Source organism: Stegostoma tigrinum, chromosome 2 (genome assembly GCF_030684315.1).
Source record: "Stegostoma tigrinum isolate sSteTig4 chromosome 2, sSteTig4.hap1, whole genome shotgun sequence".
NCBI classification, from domain to species: domain Eukaryota; kingdom Metazoa; phylum Chordata; class Chondrichthyes; order Orectolobiformes; family Stegostomatidae; genus Stegostoma; species Stegostoma tigrinum.
Genome location: NC_081355.1, coordinates 108,619,062 through 108,640,107, shown reverse-complemented (window position 1 = coordinate 108,640,107; position 21,046 = coordinate 108,619,062). Strand labels below are relative to the sequence as shown.

Here is a 21,046-nt window from a genome sequence, read left to right as displayed (position 1 = left end):
TGTACTGGATACTATTTATTTGCTTATTTAATAGGCCATGGTCTAACATTTGCGTATTACCATAGACTACTTTGCATTGAGGTGCTCTGATGAGGTGAAAGCAGTGGTAAGAATGGACAACTGAAGTTGAAGATCTTGTAACCTTCATCGAAATACTGGTTAGATAAAGGAGCGCACAAGTTTCCCTTACTGGACTGATCTTAAAACAACGAAGCCAAACAAAAAGTAAGGACAGAAACCTAACACATAAAAGACTCCAGCAATAGGACTTGAAACTCTAATGCTAGTCTTGCAGAAGTGTGAACCACATTTTAGCTTTCCTTCAATTTAAATAGGATGTCTTTTCAGGGTCACAAATTTCTGCTTTGGGTCTTGATGTAACTGAAAAGGCCAGATGTCAACCCATGGCTCTTGGAGCTCATTAGTGATGAGCTACCGGCAGTTTGTTCACCCAGAGTGCAAGATTGGCTTACTTTATTTCTTTCACTGCTGCTGCTAATCCTCATCAGCAAAACATTTGTACTCAAACATGATGCAGTTTGATGGACAGGTTGGTCGCCTTTTTGAACAATTGGTTACAAGCCCGTCCCAGTCATTAGTATCAGTGCTGACACACTTAGAGTTGTAGAGTGTCTTCATAGCTTTTTTCATCGACTTCCCTGGAATTCTGGTTACTTGAAAATTGAGAAAACAGTACTGCTGGGGGAGATATTTTCCAACCATTCATCATAGTGTCCAGTCCATGACTATTTCTAGAGTTGGCTTCAAGACAGATACCAGCATTTGCTTGAAAGTCTCAGAGGAATCAGCAGAATGCGGAGTTTATAAATCGGGTGGAATTTTTCTGGTGTGCTTATATGTCACTCAAGTGCAGAAGTGTGGTGACAACTGCTCAGTATCATAGTTTAAGAAAACAAGCAACAATTCCAAGTCTGAGGGGCATTATCCTCTCATGAAACATGCTCCCTCATGATATCTTAATAACTGAGCTATTAAAAGTTAAACAAAGCTCCGTGAATCAAAAAGGTATTTGTGCTGAGGTTTCACTGGAGATATAGCAGAAGTCTGTATTACACAGAATCCCAAATGTATGTCAAAAGTATTGTCAGAATTCTCATAAGAATGGTAATTTCAAAACATCCAAGTAATATGAAAATTTTCACAATCAGGAGGAGGATATATGCAAAGTACACAATTAGCAATATTACCTGAACAAAAACAGAAGCTGCTGGAAAAGCTCAGCATGCCTGGCAGCATCTGTGAAGAAAAATCAGAGGAAGGATCACTGGACCCAAAATGTTGACTCTGATTTTTCTCCACAAGTGTTGCCAGGCATGCTGAGCTTTTCCAGCAGCTTCTGTTTATATTCCTGATTTACAGCATCTGCAGTTCTTTCAGCTTTTCTTCAGCAATATTACATACAAGGTAAATACAAGTACAAGTACAAGCGACCAAATGCCTACATGAACTTCAGAGGTCAAACTTCAGAAAAATTTCTCTGGTACTGACCTGGATAGCATCCTTCATCGTAAGTTACAGAATGATAAGATGTTCTATGGTCATTTGCAGCACTGCGAAAGATTATGTGATATTGAATCCTAACAGTAGTTCAAAAAAATGTCTTTCTGCTTTTAGGCCTTTCAATACCAATGAATAAGCAACTGCTCCAGTGAATGATAACATTCTTACAGGGTGTAAGATTTGGCACCAAAACTTCTAGAACTCGACAACTTGTCATCGTCTTGGTTCAACATTCTGCAATTGAAAATTCCAACTAGAAACTATAAATCCTTGGAAACATGCAAGCAGCTAACAGAATTACAACAGCAACAAGCTGCATTTAATATAATTTAGCTCAACATAATAGAACACACTGAAGCACTGCACAGGCATGTAAGTTAAAAAAATGGGCAGCAACTTTTAGCTGAACTTAAGTTTGTAGAAAATAGAACGTGGGAGACCAAATCAAGACTGAATTGGGATAATCAAGTCCAGAAGAATGAAAGTATTACGGCAACAAACAAACCGAGGCAGGGGTGGAGGGAAGCAATGTTACGGGACTGGGAATAGGCAGTCCTAGTCATGATGCAAAAACTCACCACATAGCTAAACAGGACACCAAGGCTGCAAATAGTCTATTCAGCTTGAGACAGTTGCCAGAGAGAAAGATTGATGGTGACGGAGTCAACTTTATGACTGGAGCTGAAGACAATAGCTAAAGTCTTCCCAATGTTTAACTGGAAAACATTTCTGCGCAGTATTGGATATCAGAAAATCACACTGCCAATTTTGTGACAGTGCAAGGGTAAAAGGAGGATTTGGAAGCAGAACTGGTTTCATTATCATCATTCACATCAAAAACAATGTTATGATTTTAGATTATGTCACTGACAGGTAGCAAATAGATGAGAAATTGGACGGGTGAAAGACAGATTCTTGGGGAACACCAGAGGTACCTGTACAGGTGTTGGGGTTGGGAGGGGGGTGGACAGTGGAGGAAGAGAGAATAGAAACTATACTGGAAATTCACTAGCTACAACTAAATAGTTAACAATGGAACTAAAAATTGCAGTCTCAGTTGGCCAGCTGTGGCAGTGCTTTGGAGGAGGACATGGTGATTAACCAAATTCAAGGTTGCGGACAGCTTAAGAACGGCAAAGAGGAATATTTTAGCTTTGTCAGTCACACAGGATGGTACTTCAAACTTTGATAAGAGTCATTTGCTGACAAAACATAACCCTGATAGCAACAGTTGAACAGAGAGCTCCAAAAGATGGGCATAAATTGACAGGCAAAACAGTTAAGGTCACTGTAAAGGAAAAGGAAGTTTGAGACAGGATCATCATTTGAAAGAATCAAGGGACACAGGTTGGTATTTTGCGGAGAAAGGTAATGAAGACAAGGTTGAAGGAGGAAGGATCAGAATCAGAGGAGACAGAACAACTAACAATAATCAGGTACGGGAACCAGGAAGAGAAGTTTGGTAGTCAGTAGTTTACTAAAAATAGGACTGAAGAACAGGAGATGGGTCTGATGAACAAGACAAACATCAACACAACTGCATGTAACCATTTAGATTCTACATTTTGAGTTGGGGCTTCATTAACCCAAATATACTTAAAGCTTGATTTAATAGACTTCTCCGGTATGCAAAATATTGCCAAAGAATATGGGCCAGGAATCAGCACAGCAGCAAGTTGGGACAAGTGACCAGGCTGACAATTGACATAGATGTGTAGGCAGTGATGTCAAGACCACAACAGGTCACTTATCTCAGTATATTTGACTACATATTCTAGCCAGATACCTTGGCACAGTACATTGTTGCAGAATGCCAATGCTCCTGCCTTCTATCTCTCCTGTTTTGCTTACAACAAACCCCAGAATAGCATTAACTGTTTAAGATTCAAGAACAAAGATACCATTAATATTAAAACCTGCATACATTAAGCAGAGCTTGGCACAAAGAACCATCAGAAAAAATACAAAATTCATCAAAATTAAACCAGTCAGTTGGTTTTGAAAGAAAGGCTTTTAAAATGGAAGATTTTTTAACACTTACATTCATCTAAGTTATTTTGTATGATACAGTGCATGTTCAACAATTCAACTGCTCAGCATTTTTGCGTACAGTTAAGCAAGATATCGGTTTTGCCAGATCACAGTATAATTTACAGGTGAGAAAAGGCATTTAGTCTACCTTAATTCATCCATCCAGAAAGATCGTAAGATCTCCTTTTCATTATAGGATGCCTTGATGTGAAGGTGGTAGTGTTGGAATGGGGTGGACAAGATCAGAAATCACACAACACTAGTTTATAGTCCAACAGGTTTATTTGAAAACACAAGCTTTTGGAGCCTCGCTCCCTCTTCAAGTGTTAATGAGAAAAGTGGCATCAGACACAGAATTTATAGATAAAAGATCTAAGGTCACACAACTGATGAGGATGTATTAAACAAGCCTAAGACGCTGTTAAATTTTTGATCAATTAGAAGGTTTTAATTGATTGATATGCATATGTAAATCTCCAAATTCCTTTCAAGTCACTGTCCTAGAGAACTAAAGGTTTTATCAGTCTAAAGAAGAGGTGACATTTTAGGTCAGAAAATGCAATGGTGTGTGCCCTTGTTTAGAATCTGTTTTGGCTTGGAGCCAGACTGGTTTTATTTCTAAAGTAGGTATTTATAAAATGCCACATTGTCTATAAATTGTGTTTTTTGAACAAAATGGAATGTATCTGCAAATACAAATTCACCCATAGATTTACATGTGCGTGTCTGCGTGAGTCAGGATGATACATGGATTAGAGGGAACTTACAGTTGATGGAGTTCCCTGCTGTTGCCCCTCTGGATGGTAGGGTTCAGAGATTTTGAAGATACTGGGACAGCCTAGGAAACAATCCTCAGAAACTCCTGCATCGAGATCCTGGTTATGAGAAAATTGGCTTTGGCCAACCACAACAATCTTGTTTTATGCTAGGTGTGTCACAAATTGGTTCATGTCCCCACTGCCCCCCGATTCCCATTCTCAGCCCACTTTCTTCCCACCCCCACCCCCAATGTGTTCAAATGATTTCTGGGAAAACTGAAGTTTAAGAAATATGTATTATTTTATTAGATTTAGTCTACTTCAGGAATATAAAACAATGATTTTTGCATTGGAAGTCGTGAGAAGGGCTGCTTGCAGGTAATGTCACCAAGCTGGATGTAATCAGAATGGATAGGATACAAGGGTTAAAGTCAGCTCTGAGCTTTACAGGATCCTGCGGTCAAAGACAGTCCAGGTCAGCTAAGGGAGCAGCATGAAAGGGAAGAGAGCTTCTGGAGAGTATTACTATATTTTTACGATGGTTTATTCAGATTATGAAGTGAAAACAAAATATTCAGACAAAAGCAGAAAAATATTGTTAACAAGAAATCAGAGGCTGAATTTATAGAATGCACTTTTCTTCAAAATTGAAGAAATCCAAAATGTACATTGTTTTGTTGCATTGAGCATTTTCAGCTCCCTTCTTCAGAAGCTACAAAAAAACTTCATCTGAACTGGGCACTCTCAACTCCTCTCCAAAATAACATCCGTGGATAAAATGGAGTACACAATATCGACTGGTGGTTTGGTTAGGAGAAGAGAACGATTACCTGTCACTTTTTGACAATCCAACCCTTTTCACTTATCTCAATTTCCTATTCCTACTTCTCAACTAATATTCAAGTGGACAGGTCTTAAATTTACTTTACTTCTTTATACTCAAAATTGTTGCAACTTTTTTCTGAAAATCATATCTAATAAATTTATTTACATGCCTTCTGTGTAATTTCTAAGGAACTCTATTTAATTACATGCTACCATTTCCCTGTCAGTGTGATAGGTGTACTTTCTTAAAAGCACGGTGTCTTCAGTGCTCGAATATTTCACTAAGATACCTCCAATATAAAAATGATGACCAATGGTAGTCAATCTGGCCTGTACAGTTGTTCACCAACTTTGCATTTGGGTGCCAACAAAAAAATGCTCCATAAGCAGAAAAACACATCAGATTTATGTCGCTGAAATTGAAGCTTCAATACAAACTAACTGTCACTCATCATGAAAAGCAATAAACCAAGACAACAGATTTACTTTTGGCCATTTACACATCTTAAATAGTTTAGAAGTATTTACTGGCTTACTTCATATGATTTTGTTCGATAGTCACGAGAATTTAAACTAGCAGCATTCTTAGGACGAATCACTGCAATATATGTATCCTCTGGGTCATTGAGAGTGCCCATAGCTGTTTCATTCCATTTGCCTATTTGGAACCAGAGAAACCATATGCACAGCTTCACCTGTGAACAGAAAACATTACCAATGGTTTAATTTGCTATTGAAGGGAATCATTTCATATTTTATGAAAATTACGATTATTAACATCAACTAATAAGATTATCACTTGTTGGTGTTGTGGGAACTTCAAAAAACCTCAAACATTATTAGGAACCCTATATTTTCTGTATTAAGTCAATAAAGCAACCCACTTGATAAGAACCCCATGCACTACCTTCAACACTAATGCAGCGGCAGCAGAACAGATCATATACAAGCTGCACCTTAGTTATGCATCCAGGTTCTTTCAACTCGACCCTTCAAATTTGTAACCTGAATCACCACAAAAAACAAGAGAAGCAGATGTTTGGGAATGTCACCATCTGAAAGCTCCTCACCAAGACACACATGATCCTGACTTGGAACTTCACAAACTTCTTTATCACGACTGCATCAACATCCTTGAACTCCCTTCCTTTTTGCACTATGGATATCTTTACACTCCAATGACTATCACCTTTGCCACCAGGGAGGTAAGTGCGTGCCAAACATCAGTGTTCACATCCAGGACCAAGTACTGTAATGCTTCAGGGGAGGTAATGGCCTAGTGGTATTATTGCTAGTCTATTAATCCAGAAAGCCAGGATCTCTGAAGAAGGGACTAGGCCCGAAATGTCAGCTTTTGTGCTCCTGAGATGCTGCTTGGCCTGCTGTGTTCATCCAGCTCCACACTGTTATCTAATGTTCTTGGGACCTGGGTTTGAATCCCAGATGGTGGAATTTGAATTCAATAAAAATGTGGAATTAAAAGTCTTGCGATGACTATCAATTATCAATTGTCAGAAAAACAAACCATCTGTTCCATCTGAAGGGAAGGAAAACTCCCATCCTTACTTTGTCTGTGACTCAGGGCCCACAGCAATGTAATTGACTTAACTATCCTCTAGGTTGGAAGCCAGCATATCACAAACACTGAATGAACAGAAAATAAATCCCATAAATGAAAAAAAGAATTTACTGACAAGGTCTTTGCGTACAAACTTGCAACTTACAAATTTTTGTTATAACAAAAATGAGAATTCGCAAAGAAAGATAGCACAAGACATCCGCCAAGCACAGTGCCCGACGAATTGTCGGATACAGATGCCAGAAATGTCCATTTTATTTTGTTCAAAATGCAGCCACAAATCATCAGTTAGATTCATGGAATTTTAGCATTCTTACAGTTCAGACAGAGGTCATTCTCCCCATCGAGTCTGCATCAACCCTCCAAAGGGCATTTCATTGAGACCCATTTCCCTGTAGTTATATGCAACTGAACCTTGAGAATTCAATTCACGAAGTCAATCAATAGAATCACATCTGTACTTTGATTTGTTTCTTGACAGCTTGAGTTATAAACTTTGTAGGCCTGAGAATTTTAACTGGGCTCCTTCTTGAAAACCTGCTGCTTAGCATTAGTGTTATAACTGAGGCTTTATCTACCAAAATATGATTAGGCCAGTAGATTGAAATTTATGGCATTTATATGCATCTTCCAAGCGTTCTTTACATAAGTCTTTGGGAAACAGTAAGTGTCAAGCTAAAGCTTAGATTTAAAATGTAAGGCGATATCATATTTCTAATCTTTAGAGTTCTTATGAAGTTATCACCCAGAATTATTAACTAAGGCAAAATGCCGTGGATTCTGAAAATCCAAAATAAAAACAGAAAATGTTGGATATACTTGGCAGCTCAAGCAACATTTGTGATGGAAGAAATAGTTAACATTCTAGTTGGAGATGGCCTTTGAAAGGCAAATTGAAATGCTAACTGTTTCTCTCTCCACAGATACAGCCTAACTTCAAAATATTTTGAAATTTTTCTGCTTTTGTTTTAAAAATAAGGTATTTGTGTCTCAAAAACCTTGAGTTTTTTTTGCGTTAACCACTGGCAAACCAAACTGGCGCTGGAAGACTAGTGATGGGAGATAAGGAAATAGCTGAAGAACTTAATAAGTACTTTGCGTCAGTCTTCACGGTGGAAGACATGAGTAGTATGCCAACAATTGGGGAGAGTCGGGGGCAGAGTTGAATATGGTAGGTATTACAAAAGAGAAAGTGCTAGAAAAGCTAAAAGGTCTAAAAATTGATAAATCTCTTGGCCCCAATGGGCTACATCCTAGAGTTCTGAGGGAGGTGGCTGATGAAATAGCAGAGGTTTTGGTTGTGATCTTTCAAAAGTCACTGGAGTCAGGGAAAGTCCCAGATGATTGGAAAATTGCTGTTGTAACCCCCTTGTTTAAGAAAGGGTCAAGGCAAAAGACGGAAAATTATAGGCCGATTAGCCTAACCTCAGTAGTTGGTAAAATTCTTGAATCCATTGTCAAGGATGAGATCTCTAAATTCCTGGAAGTGCAGGGTCAGATTAGAACAAGTCAGTGTGGATTTAGTAAGGGGAGGTCATGCCTGACAAACCTGTTAAAATTCTTTGAAGAGGTAACAAGTATGTTAGACCAGGGAAACCCAGTAGATGTTATCTATCTAGACTTCCAAAAGGCCTTTGATACGGTGCCTCACAGGAGGCTGCTGAGCAAGGTGAGGGCCCATGGTGTTCGAGGTGACTACTGGCATGGATTGAGGGTTGGCTGTCTGACAGAAGGCAGAGGGTTGGGATAAAAGGCTCTTTTTCAGAATGGCAACTGATGACGAGTAGCGTCCCGCAGGATTCAATGTTGGGGCCACAGCTGTTCACCCTGTATATTAGTGATCTGGAAGAAGGGACCGGAGGCATTCTGGCGAAGCTTGCCGATGATACGAAGATAGGTGGATAGGCAGGTAGTACTGAAGAGGTGGGGAAGCTGCAGAAAGATTTAGACAGTTTAGGAGAGTGGTCCAAGAAATGGCTGATGAAATTCAATGTGAGTAAATGTGAGGTTTTGCACTTTGGATAAAAGAATACAGGCATGGACTATTTTCTAAATGATGAGAAAATTTGTAAAGCACAAGTACAAAGGGATCTGGGAGTGTTGGTCCAGGATTCTCTAAAGGTTAACTTGCAGGTAGAGTCCATAATTAAGAAAGCAAATGTAATGTTGTTGTTTATCTCAAAAGGGTTGGAATTTAAAAGCAGCGATGTGCTTCTGAGGCTTTATAAAGCTCTTGTTAGGCCCCATTTAGAATACTGTGTCCAATTTTGGGCCCCACACCTCAGGAAGGACATACTAGCCCTGGAGCGTGTCCAGCAGAGATTCACACGGATGATCCCTGGAATGGTAGGTTTAACATATGATGAACGGCCAAGGATCCTGGGATTGTACTCGTTAAAGTTTAGAAGGTTGAGGGAAGATCTAATAGAAACTTACAAAATAATGTATGCCTTCGAAAGGGGTGGCGCTAGAAAGTTGTTTCCGTTGGCGGGGAGACTAGGACCCGTGGGCACAGTCTTAAAATTAGAGGGGGGAAATTTAAAACTGAAATGAGACGACATTTCTTCAGCCAGCGAGTGATGGGCCTGTGGAATTCATTGCCATGGAGTGGAGGCCGGGACGCTAAACGTCTTCAAGTCAGAGACTGATAAATTCTTGATCTCGCAAGGAATTAAGGGCTACAGGGAGAGTGTGGGTAAGTGGAGTTGAAATGCCTATCTGCCATGATTAAATGGCAGAGTGGACTCCATGGGCCAAATGGCCTTACTTCCACTTCTATGTCTTATGGTCTTATTTCTGTGTTATAGACATTAGCTGAGGCATTCAGCTAGCTTGCCTGACTGGAAATAAAGCTGTCTCCAGCTCAGACAGTATTTTTTTTATTACCACTGAGGTAATCATTAACTGGTTGGTCTCAGGTGCTGGGAAGAGAGAAGCATCATCTAATGTACTTCCCGTACCACTCCTGAATTTACTGCTGTTGACAACAACAGCCCAAGGCAAGTAGCACGAAGTGTTGTTTTGGGAAACTATATTGATCCTGACATCACAAATAGCACAGCTACTCTACTAGTAAGTCTATCCATTCAAACTCATGCCATAGGACAGCACAGTAGCTGAGTGGTTTGTACTGATGCCTCACAGCACCACGGTCATGGCTTCGATTCCACCAGACTGTGTGGATTTCCTCCAGGTGCTCCAGTTTCTTCCCACGGTCCAAAGACCTGCAGGTTAGACAGACTGGCCATGCTAAATTACCCATAGTGATCAGGGATGTGCAAGCTAGTTGGACTAGCCAAGGGACATGCAGGGTTTCAGGGACAGGATATAGGTGGTGGGTCAGAGTCAGATTCTCTTCTGCGGGTCTGTGTGGACTCAATAGGCCAAATAGCCTGCCCCCCCACAGCAGGGATTCTACGATTTTATGACTGGAAAGCTGGTGCAAACATCAGGGAAAACAGAAAATGAATTAGCTCTTATACGTTGGGAATTACACGAGGCGGCAACCAGGGGTTGCCCAACATTAAGGAAAATAGTATACAAGTGACAAACAAGATGAGTGGGAATAGCTGCAGGGGTATGGCAGATAGGAGAAAACCACAAGAGGCTGTTGATTGTAGGAGGTGAATGACCATTTCTTAGGGGGGGGAAGAGAAACAATGGTGGTAGGTAGCCAGTAGGAAGCCAAAGGGATGCAAAACCCAATGGAACTGAGAACGGATGGGAAAGTGAGAGGAAATGGAAGTTAACTGCCAATAGTTGCAGGCCGCATTTTCCCCACAGCAACAATTGGATGAGGAAGCCTACAGTGTTTTATAAGCTTTCAATTCAAATGAGGATAGATGGTGCAGCAAAAGAGCACAAAGGCAATTAACAAAAGAGGAATAGGATTAGCAAGGTGCATTAGGTTATTGAGTAACATGTTAAAAAACCACATTTAGATGCTTCTTTAAGCAATAAGTCAAAATATATCAGCTAGTTACTTCCAGATTCTATGTCAGTGTGATTCTTCCAAAGGGAACTTGCTCTTAATGACTCTTATGGGATGATGTTGGAAGATCATCAATGCAGAATGGCACTTGTGCAAGCAAGATGTGCAGCATTGAAGGTGAAAGCTTATATATGAGAAAGATATCCAGGAAGACAATTCTAAATCACGACAGAAATTAAACAAAGGAGAATGCACCAGTTTGCCGAACAGTACATCCCGTAGTGCTCAGGGGTGTGGGGGTTATGAGGGGATTCTTCAAGGGGCGGCATGGACTTGTTGGGCCGTAGGGCCTGTTTCCACACTGTAGGGAATCTAATCTAATCTTTACCCTTGTCGACTGTCTTGCTGCCTATGCTTATCCAAGATCCAGACTTCAACTTGCAATTCTGTCCACTGAAATAATGAAACAAAAAAAATGACACTCTTACGAGTTACCACTACAAATTGCATACTCACAATTGATTCCACATAAACTCCCCTATGAATGACTCAGGTTTAACCTGATTTGGATAGCTTGGTACTCAATTTAACAAGCTGAAGTTAAATCTCCACAACTTCGCCATCATAAAGAGCATTTACTTTCATCTTGTGTAACTACTCTGCCCGTTCCTCAGCTCATCTGCTGATGAAACCTCTATTCATACCTTTGCAACTTTCAGAGTTGAATGATTCAATGGGTCTACATGTCAGTGTTCTATTCTTTACAAACTTTAGCTCAAATTAAAATGGTGCATGTATCCAGCTGACACTAAACTTAGTTATCACCCCTGCCCTTAATCAACCTATGTTGGCTCTCAATCCCCAATATCTCTATAAATTCAGTTTCATATTTACACTCTACTCATGGCCTTATCTTCAATAATTCTATTCCACCTCCAATGCTACAGCCTCACATGCTCGAATCTCTCACTTTATCATTCCCTTGATCCAACCACTGGCGACGGTGCCTTTAAGCTTTTTCGACTCCACATTGTAGAATCCTCTGAATATGCTCTTTTCTCTGCATTTAAGCTCCGCCTTAAAACTTGCAACCAAGCTTTTATTCACTTCTCCACAAAAAAATCGTTGTGTACCCTGCTCATATTGCATTCTTTATGGGCGAGTTAGCACACTTTATATTCTAGTCATATCCTGTCTCAAAGCAAAACCCACAAATATCCATTATCCAACAAGATCAAACCTCAGAAAACAAGAACTTTGGCTGAATTTGCCTCTCAGCTCAAGGACAAGACTGCAGTTTAGGTACTTATCCTTCCACAAATATAGATAAATAACTCTCAACCCACAACTTCGACCACAGAACAAAGGCAGCTGACACACAGGAATACCACCATCTGCAAGGTTCCCACAATTTAGACTTGATCCTAACTGAGAATTCTGTTGCCATTCCTCTGTTGTTGCTGGACCAAAAAATCATGGTGGCACAGGGGTTGGCACTGCTGGCTCATAACACCACAGACCCAAGTTCAATTTCACCCTCATGCAACAGTGTGGAGTTTGAATATTCTCCATGTCTGCATGGGTCTCCTCCAAATACTCCAGGCTCATCCCACAGTCCAAAGATGTGCAGGTTAGATGGATCTGCCATGCTAAATTGCCCCATTGTGTCCAGGAATGTGAAGGCTAGGTGAATTGGCCATTGAAAAATGTAGGCTTACAGGGATAGGGTGGGAGGGGAATCGGTGTTGGTGGGATGCTCTTTGGATGGTTGGTATGGACACGCTGGGCCGAACGGTCTGCTTCCACACCATGATTCTAATGGCACAAGTGTACCAACAGCATAAGAACATTAAAAGATCACGGAGGTAGCTCATGACTACCAACTCAAGGGCAATTCTGAGAAAGACAATAAAAATTCACCGAGCCAATTAAATTCACATTCTACAAATAATTTTTTAAAATTCTCTCATTGTTCCGAAACAAAATGATTTTTTCGCTTGAAAGACTCTGAATACAGACTGTTGATATTTCACATGAAGCAGGACTTTAACCAGATCTCAAGTTTCCTTTCACAACATGCCTCTGTGCCACCTTGTTCTATGTGAAAACACAACAACGGTACTACATGCCCCACAGAGAATCTCAAAACTCCAGACCCCTCAGAAAAACGTGTGTACTTTTCATCATTTACCTTCTGCTTATCATTCACCATCTTACAAACTTTTCTTCAAAAGATCTCCTAGCACTCTTAGCTGAGCATACAAGTTTCTCTAATTTTTCATCGCCCAAACTTATAACTTTAGCAATAAGACTCATAGCGCTTCTCTGCATGAACTCCAGTACTCAAGGGCCTCTCAAGCGTGATCAGCGGTGTGATCTGACAAGAACATTACACATTTGATTGACGGCTTCCTCTGACTTGCATTCTATCACTTTGGCATTATCAAATGTGGCTTTGTATCAGCTGAAAGTACTGTCTAACAAATCTATTTCAACTTCTTGATCTTTTATTTGCATTCAACCTTACTGTGATTGCCATTTATATACTCTTTTCAACACTTTGTAATTTCAGAGCTGTCTATTCCAAAACCACTGACTCCCAATTTCGTTTGATCTGTAATTTGATTAGTACACATTCAACAGGTAAATCAAAGTCATTTTCATTATAAGCCAGCCTTCAAAATAGCTCTTGTTATAAGTAATGTGGAGCTGGATGAACACAGCAGGCCAAGCAGCATCTTAGGAGCACAAAAGCTGACGTTTTGGGCCTCGACCCTTCATCAGATGAATGAAGGGTCAAGGCCAGAAACGTCAGCTTTTGTGCTCCTAAGATGCTGCTTGGTGTCCTGTGTTCATCCAGTTCCACACTTTGCTATCTTGGGTTCTCCAGCATCTTTGTTATACGTAGTTATTTTATGCAACATTACAATCTTTTTAAAGATATTTACAAATGAGCCTTGTTGCAATCTGCATTGAAGTGCCAAGGCACATGTTCAACACAATAGGCACATACATGATACACATTTGCTTTATTTTCCACTGGCCTCTTTATTTAAATGGGTGATTGACCATACAAGTATCTCCTTTGTGTTGCCAAATCTCATACTTTTAAGGCATTCAAATTTTTCTTTTCAGGATAGAAAAAATGGAAGTAGCACAAGGCCATTCAAACTTTGAGTATGCTTCACCATTCAATATAACAGCTACTGATTTTTTCCACAGTTGCCTGCTGCACCTTCATTTTTCAGGCCCTGGATAAACTAACAGAACAAATATCTTACTAATTGTAACAAGGTCAGCCAGTTGGATCTCAATCAGTTCCTTGATTCAGGCTTTTTATCTGAACCAAAAAGGGAGCCCTCGATGACAGATAAAAAGCAGTCTGTCAGACTTCTTGTCCACTTGGAGAACTAGCTCTGAGGAAACTGGACTAGTATCAAGGATGAAGAAGGGTCCTGACCCAAAACGTCAAGCTTTCCTGCTCCTCTGATGCTGCTTGGCCTGCTGTGTTCATCCAAGTTCATACAATGTTATCTTAGTATCAAGGATGTCCCACTTGTAAACAAAAGGGTGACTTTTGTTGATAGGATACCATCCTCTGTGGAATTATTTCAGTGGCAATGAGAATAAAGCATGGTCCTGCAGGAACCTGCTGGCAACGGTCTGATTTGAGTTGAGGTAAGCATTTCTGGTATCACACCATGATTCGAGAAGTTTCAATCTTTCAGCCCTGCCATTGAAGACTGGGCCCTGTATGTGGAAAGGACGGGTTATTTTTTCCCAGGCAAATGAAAAGCAATGGGTAATTCTCCTGGCAGCTAGTGGACCTGCAGCTTTTTCACCTCTCTGAACACTGGGCAATTTAGCATGGCTAATCCACCTAACTCCTACATCTTTGGACTCTGGGAGGAAACTGGAGCACCCAGAGGAAACCCATACAGACATGGGGAGAATGTGCAAGCTCACTAAATGTTAATGCCTCTGCCACCAGAAGAATGAATTTCTCTCAAGGCACTCCAGGAGCAAGAGGAAAGCTCCTGTGAGTTACATGCTGCCTGTTTCCAACTGAGGTAGCTGACCTGGTGCTAAAACACCCCAGGAGGGACTATAAAAGAAAACAACCAGCCTGACTCTGAGGGGGAAAGAAATTTAGTGACTGTAACAACAGTGGCCAGGTGAAGCTCATGGTTCCTTGTTGGGACTAGATTGGGAGGCCTGTCTGACAGACTGTCAGACATTCTGACATGGAGCTGGCTCTGAGGGAACCGGACCACTATCAAGGACTTTCTACATGTAAATAAAGGGTGATTTGGTGACAGCATACTGGCCTCGGGAGTTATTTCAAACATTTACTACTTTCTCCCTTGCACAGTAGAAGTTTGCCTTAATCTAGTAATCTTTATGATTTCAGGATATCCTAAACTGCTTCATGATCAAATAACTGCTTTTGAAACATGATCCATAATGCAGGGAATTGCTGCACCCAAATTACACTGTGGAAAGTTCCACAACCACTGATTCCGTTTTTCTGGTTCAGAGATGTATTTTAGCCAGGATACTGGGAGAAATTTCTGCTCTTTTAAAAACAGCCAGGGATCTTATATCTGCCTAAATTCAGAATATGGATGGAGTACAAATGTCAAAAAAAAGAGTAGAAGGAACACATTAGTAGAAAGTAGACAGAAAAATGAAGTGGATGATGCCATTGACATTTTGGTTTATTCCGCTATTTCCATCAACGATAGAGGACAGGAGATGCAATTCCAAACTCAGAAGAACGGAGATATCCAGCTGAGGACAAAACATCTTTATTTCAAGATACCCAAGCTTAGAAGAAGAAAGAAAAGAACAGTAAGATGCAACTTCTGTCTATTTTCCTGTATCTCAGAGACTTTTTGCTATAAATAAAGAGCATGGGGGAGAAGAAATACAGGCCTTTGAAAGGTGGATGCTAAGAAGCATTCGAAAATTCCATAAGGCAATTTTAAGTATTGCTTAAAACTGCAAGAGCAAAAAGAACTCCCAAAAACAACATCCAGAAAAGTGTCAGCTGCAAAAAACATTTAAAGGGAAAAATGGTGGGCAGTTAAAACAGGTTGAACCAGGTATAATCAAAAATGGACATTACAGGGCAGTCGGAGACAGGCTGTGGTGCAAGTGTCCTGGCAGTGCAAAACATACACATACAGCATATCTCCTTGCAGTAACAGCTGGCAACAGTAGAGAGGGCAGATAGAACTTAACAACTCACATCTCATTTTACCTACGTGTCTGTGCAACTAAACACGCCCTTAATCCAGACCGAGTTCAATACCGTATGTGTTTCAGTATCTGGAATGGACCTAGAACATCATATCCTTGCATCCCAACAAAAGGCTTTTGATCCATTTGACATTAACTTGAAATAGAAGGATGCATTTCCTCCCACCTCCTCCAAATAAATAAATCCACCAAATCGACCAACACTGCTGGTTGAAATGAAGGTAATCACATTATGACTGCCTAGAACGGTGATTATTTTCTTCAATGTGCTACTGTATAGGATTATGGTCATTTTATGAAATAGAAAGAAACAAACGTGAACAAAAGTGCAACGTTCTTTCGATTCAGAATGACAGAAAACACTTTCACTATCTTTCCATAATTTCTCAATAAAAGGCAGTTCCAAAATCCTGACTTGTAATTTATCCTAATCTCAAAATTTAAACAAAGTATGCAATGAAGTTTTTAAAAAGGCCCAAATCTTACAAGGAGATTGCGATTCCAATCCTAGTTCCTTCAGAAATACATAGCGTATGTGAAATCCAAGTATTCGCTTCTATAGTTGGATAGTAGGGAAGTCTAAGGTCACCCCTTCTTATTGCACTGTCATACAGGTATTCTGGTTTAGATATCCGAGGGCTTGAGGAAATGCTACTACTTCCAGCTGCTTCATAACGCAGAGATTTTCAAAAACCAAAGCGTGGGCAATCAGTAGAGCAATTCTTTCATTCGCTTAAATAAAAATAATCCGGACGCTGGAAATGCGAAACTAAGACATGAAACGCTGGAGAAGACCTGCAGGTCCGGCAGCATCCGTGGAGACAGAAACAGAGTTAATGCTTCGAGTCCGGAGTACTCTTCTTCAGGACTCGAGTTTCTGTTTCTTCGCTTTCTGCGTGTTTCTTTTGTTATTTCCTTTCCTCACTTCACTGATTTACATACCCATGCAAGTATTACAACTCACACTCCCCACCCGTCTCAACCCCTAACTGTTTAAATGGTTGAAGAGGATCAAAAGTGTAGAATTGGTGTTGTCCGCCGAGGTCTGAAGTTCAACTCCCCCCGCCCGCAATCGCAGTTTCCCTGGAGGAGCTGCAACCCCCACCCCCCAACGATAGGCCATTAGTCGTTCCAAATATTAATCTCTGCCCGAGAAAGTCGAGATAAGGTGGAGTGGGGGAAGAAAAGAGATAGATAGATAGATAGAGAGAGAGAGAGACGCACACTCTCGGTAACACAGTCGCGAACATACCGAGAACTCACCGACTTCTACCGTCCTAATTGCCCGTGCAGCCCCAACATGGTAACGGCATCCGCTTCTCGGCTCCTGGCCCCCACTCTCCAGCGCATGCGCGGCTGGAGCGATACGGAATGCGAGGAGGCGAACCTGCCCTTCCGAGTCAAAGAGCTTCTTTCCCCTCCATCCCTCCCAACAGCACGCTCCACACGGTGGGAGGGGCTGGAAAATACTTCCGGGTCAGAGGTCTGGGCTTTTGTTTTCACGCAGTCGGGGTTGAAGCTGGGAAAGATCGCTTGGCGATGTGTGCAGGGTAACATTGACTCATCTCCCCCTTCACCCCTCCCTGGGTCCTGCTGCCCCTTCCTGGAGGACGGAGGGAGGGAAAGGAAGGAAGGAAGGAACGAAAGAGGGAAGGAGGTGGGGGTGCGAATCACGCCGGGAAGGGTGAGCGGTGTATTTTCGGTTGAGAGATCCTGTCTTTGGATGCCGGTTGTCGGGGTCGTGTTGGCACTTTGGTCGGGGCCTTTCAAGACTGGGCCGAGTGCCGGCTCGGTGATGCTCGGTCTCGGCCCGCCTCCAGCTGCCTCTGTAATTCTGTTTGTCGGGCCGGCAGTGCCGCTAAACGGCCACAGCTGGTTCTAGCTCCAAAAAGAGAATAACGCCAGAGTCCAGCCGGCAAGCACACTTTAAACCCCCCTCGTTAAATAACTGTTCCATAGAACATATTGAAGCTGAACGTTAACTGGAAGTTCCCACGTAGGGACGATATTATTCTATTGCCTTGGATTGTTCTGCCGTCTGAAAGAATTGTGGAGCTGATTAACGTTTGTTATTCTTTGACAGCAGAATGAAGTGGACGAGGTGCCGGACCTGGCATGTTTGGTATTTTGCTTACGCAGTCGTGTTTATTGATTACGGAGGTTAACCTTGTGATTACTGTGACTATATATATTCGACTAAGGTTTAATCCTGTAGTGACTGTTAACATTATAATCGTGGACGATCAAGTACAAGTTATTTCACTTTCCCCAACTGTGTAGATCAAATGGATACTCATGTTTAATTTTGTTTGAACAAAGATTAGCATAGGCAAAGAATTAATGTCAACAAAGGTGTCTTCACTTATGCTGTAATTGAGGAATTCAATCTCTGGTCCTTCATCCAAAGTGATAGATGAACTTTAAAAGAGATGACAGTTAGAATGTAGCCATTTCTTAAAGTATGAAATAACTGAAATTTGGAACTTGATATTATAATTACTTTTGCTAATTTAACATGGGGATAATATAATTAAGCCATGTAAACTAATAAGATAACTAATGACTGAAAATGGGCTAACGTAAAATCTAACATGAATGGCATGGCAAACAAAACTCTTTATGTAGTAAGTGCATTGAAAGTAAGTGGTTGATGCCCTAATCTGGATGCCAGTGCAACTATGGGTGAATCTGAAAGATTTCTCAATGTTGTGGTTCATATTAGAATTTTCTTTAGTTCAGCAAGGTGTCTTTGTGGGGATATCAATTGTTCTAAGGACCCTTGAACTTAGATTCATCACTGAAAACAGGAAAATATCACTGAGATTTCTCTTGAGTCCAATTAAAATGTATGTGACTTAGTTGCCCTCTCTCCCCAAAACCTTGTCAGCGTGCTGCTTTAAACTGTGCAATCTTGAGCTACCATACAGTGATCACAACCATTAGGTTGAGGACAAACTCTCAAGGACTGAACTTTGACCAACCAGTTGGAATGTTATTCCTTGAACCTAATTGTCTAAAACAACAAATTTAAATTTTGTATGGTAAACCCAATGCAGCAAAGGGAAACATACACTGCAGTCGGTTAATAAAATCTTTGGAGTGTCAATTTTTGATTACACTGAGTGGCAAACACTTCGTGGACTTCAGAAGAATCTGTTGCACTGTTCTTTCCGCTCCAGTAGTTGGCTCAAAATGTTGTTGGTTGATTGTTCCAAACAATGTGTGACTCTTTTGTTTCATACTGGAACAGCTTCCCTCCTATTTGCCTATCTTTCTCCCAGTAAATTCATATTAAATATTTAACATACTTGGGCTAAAATGCAAGGATGAGTGGCATGATGCCCTGTGACTGGGTTGCGGTTTAATCTTGTACTTTGATAGAATTGCAATATACTGGTGGTAGCTGCCCTGCTAGTGGATGATTTGTACAGACAGTGCAAAGAAATGTTGGACATGTGTGTTCTGGTGAATAATTTATTTGCTTCCCCTAGCAGAATACTGATGTACTTCTCTACAGGAAAGAGTTTAACAAATGTGGTAAGGGCTTTCAGAAAGGAAAATGTTTTCAAAAGAATAGGCTTTAGATTTCCAGTAAGGTTACTTTATGACCCCTTGGTCACCGGGTTTTAAGCTGAGACTGTGGAACATCTGTATTCTGCTCCCCCTCCCAAAAAAAATTCTGACTACCTGCTCTGGGGCAGGCTCAATTGTCTTAGATAGCTGTGTCACTCATTCTTCCTAAATATTGGCAGTATTGGAGGAAAAAGGACTTTGCTTCATGAACGTTTTGTTGATTTGAATGTTACATGGTTATCAAAATTCCACAACCTCTTTCACCTTAATTTCTTCCTATACTTTTGGAGGTACCAATATTGAGTGCCCAAGCAAGGTGGGGAATTTAGCAGGATTGCAGACTTTAGTATAATACAAATAAGGATTTTATTTAAACCACAGATTGGGATGAATAAATTCTTGATCAGTAGGGGAGTCGAGGGTGATGGGAAATGGGATGTGATGATCCTATTGAATGGCAGAACAGACATGAGCGGCCAAATGGCCTACGCTTGTTGCTATATCTAATGGGCTCCTATTTCATTGAGCAGGGCTTTTAAGTTTCTGGATATGATCACTTGTGATCCATCATGAAATTAAGCTAAAAACTTTTTCAAATGAAAGTTCTCCAATTTTACTTTTATATATTACTTCAACAGTCTTAATGATCACATAAAATATTATAATATGTAAAATTCCAAGAGGAGAAGCTTTGTCCTGACACAGCTGCTGCAATTTTTAAATTTCTCCAATTGAGTTGGTTTTCAGGTTATGTTCTGAATATTGTTTGTGTAAAAGATCAAAATTTGTTTAAACTTCTGAGGAATAACACTTTGGATGTTAGTTGCCACCTTGATGCTTGATCATATTTTGACAATGTTTTGGTGTGTGGATGCATTTTAACTTTATAATGTACCTGGTGCAGAAGTAGTTTGTAAGTTATTTATACAAAGTAGTAGTAAGCAGAATAGTGCAGAATGAGCTGTTGCTTGGTCTGGACTATTCCATTGCAGTCTTTGAGGGTTGCGTAAGAGCATCTGATCTGAGCTCTCCAGACAGTTATAAATTGTTGAAAATTTTAGTTCGCTTAACTGAATCTTTTAATTAAATTGGATGTGAACTCTTTTGCAGTCATCTCCTCTTCTTGGATCATTTAGCAGTAAGAATGATGTTGGTCTCTTCTAAAAATAAAAATTAGCTGCGCTGATGCAATCTTATGGTCTAGCTCAACATTTCAGTTAAGCTGAGATGAGGGTGCTGAGATGAGAATTCTCCTTGTTTAAAATGATACCATCACAGCTGGGCAGAAGAAAGAGATGCTGTACAGTGGGTGGGTCAGAAGAGAAGAACTTCAAAGGGATGGCAGTTTGCAAAGCTACAACAGTGTTTCCTGGAATTCGGTTTCCTTGACAACTGTTTAAAATATGTCTAATTAAGTATTTTAAAAATGAATGCTATGATTTTGTTTTAAGCTTCAAATGTTTGGTATCACTTTTAGTATACATTCATGATGAAAACATGAATTATACAGAAATGGTGTTACTTCACTGATCTAAGTTGAGCTTTTAACTTAGATTTAACTGTGTT

General features: G+C 40.5%; 2 protein-coding genes across 13 annotated transcripts in view; one reads left to right on the top strand and one right to left on the bottom strand.

The window, feature by feature from the left end:
• krit1 (KRIT1 ankyrin repeat containing) overlaps positions 1–17,342 on the bottom strand; it is a 62,244-nt gene extending 44,902 nt beyond the window's left edge. The window contains exons 1-2 of one of the 7 annotated variants that reach the window (XM_048554259.2): positions 17,160–17,337; positions 5,672–5,830 (exon numbers count right to left, since the gene is read on the bottom strand). In XM_048554259.2, coding sequence (XP_048410216.1) covers positions 5,672–5,773 — 102 coding nt within the window. In that variant the 5' untranslated portion in view covers positions 5,774–5,830; positions 17,160–17,337. Of the gene's footprint in view, positions 1–1,509; positions 1,572–5,671; positions 5,831–17,159 lie in introns of those variants that run through there. The other 6 variants (XM_048554250.2, XM_048554268.2, XM_048554286.2 and 3 more) reach the window with 6 other exon arrangements.
• Positions 17,343–17,368: 26 nt separating this feature from the next.
• Positions 17,369–21,046, top strand: part of ankib1a (ankyrin repeat and IBR domain containing 1a) — a 90,857-nt gene continuing 87,179 nt past the window's right edge. The window contains exons 1-2 of one of the 6 annotated variants that reach the window (XM_048554227.2): positions 17,413–17,457; positions 17,991–18,029. The gene's annotated coding sequence lies outside the window, so the exon portion shown is untranslated. Of the gene's footprint in view, positions 17,592–17,990; positions 18,030–21,046 lie in introns of all 6 variants that reach the window. The other 5 variants (XM_048554217.2, XM_048554235.2, XM_048554210.2 and 2 more) reach the window with 5 other exon arrangements.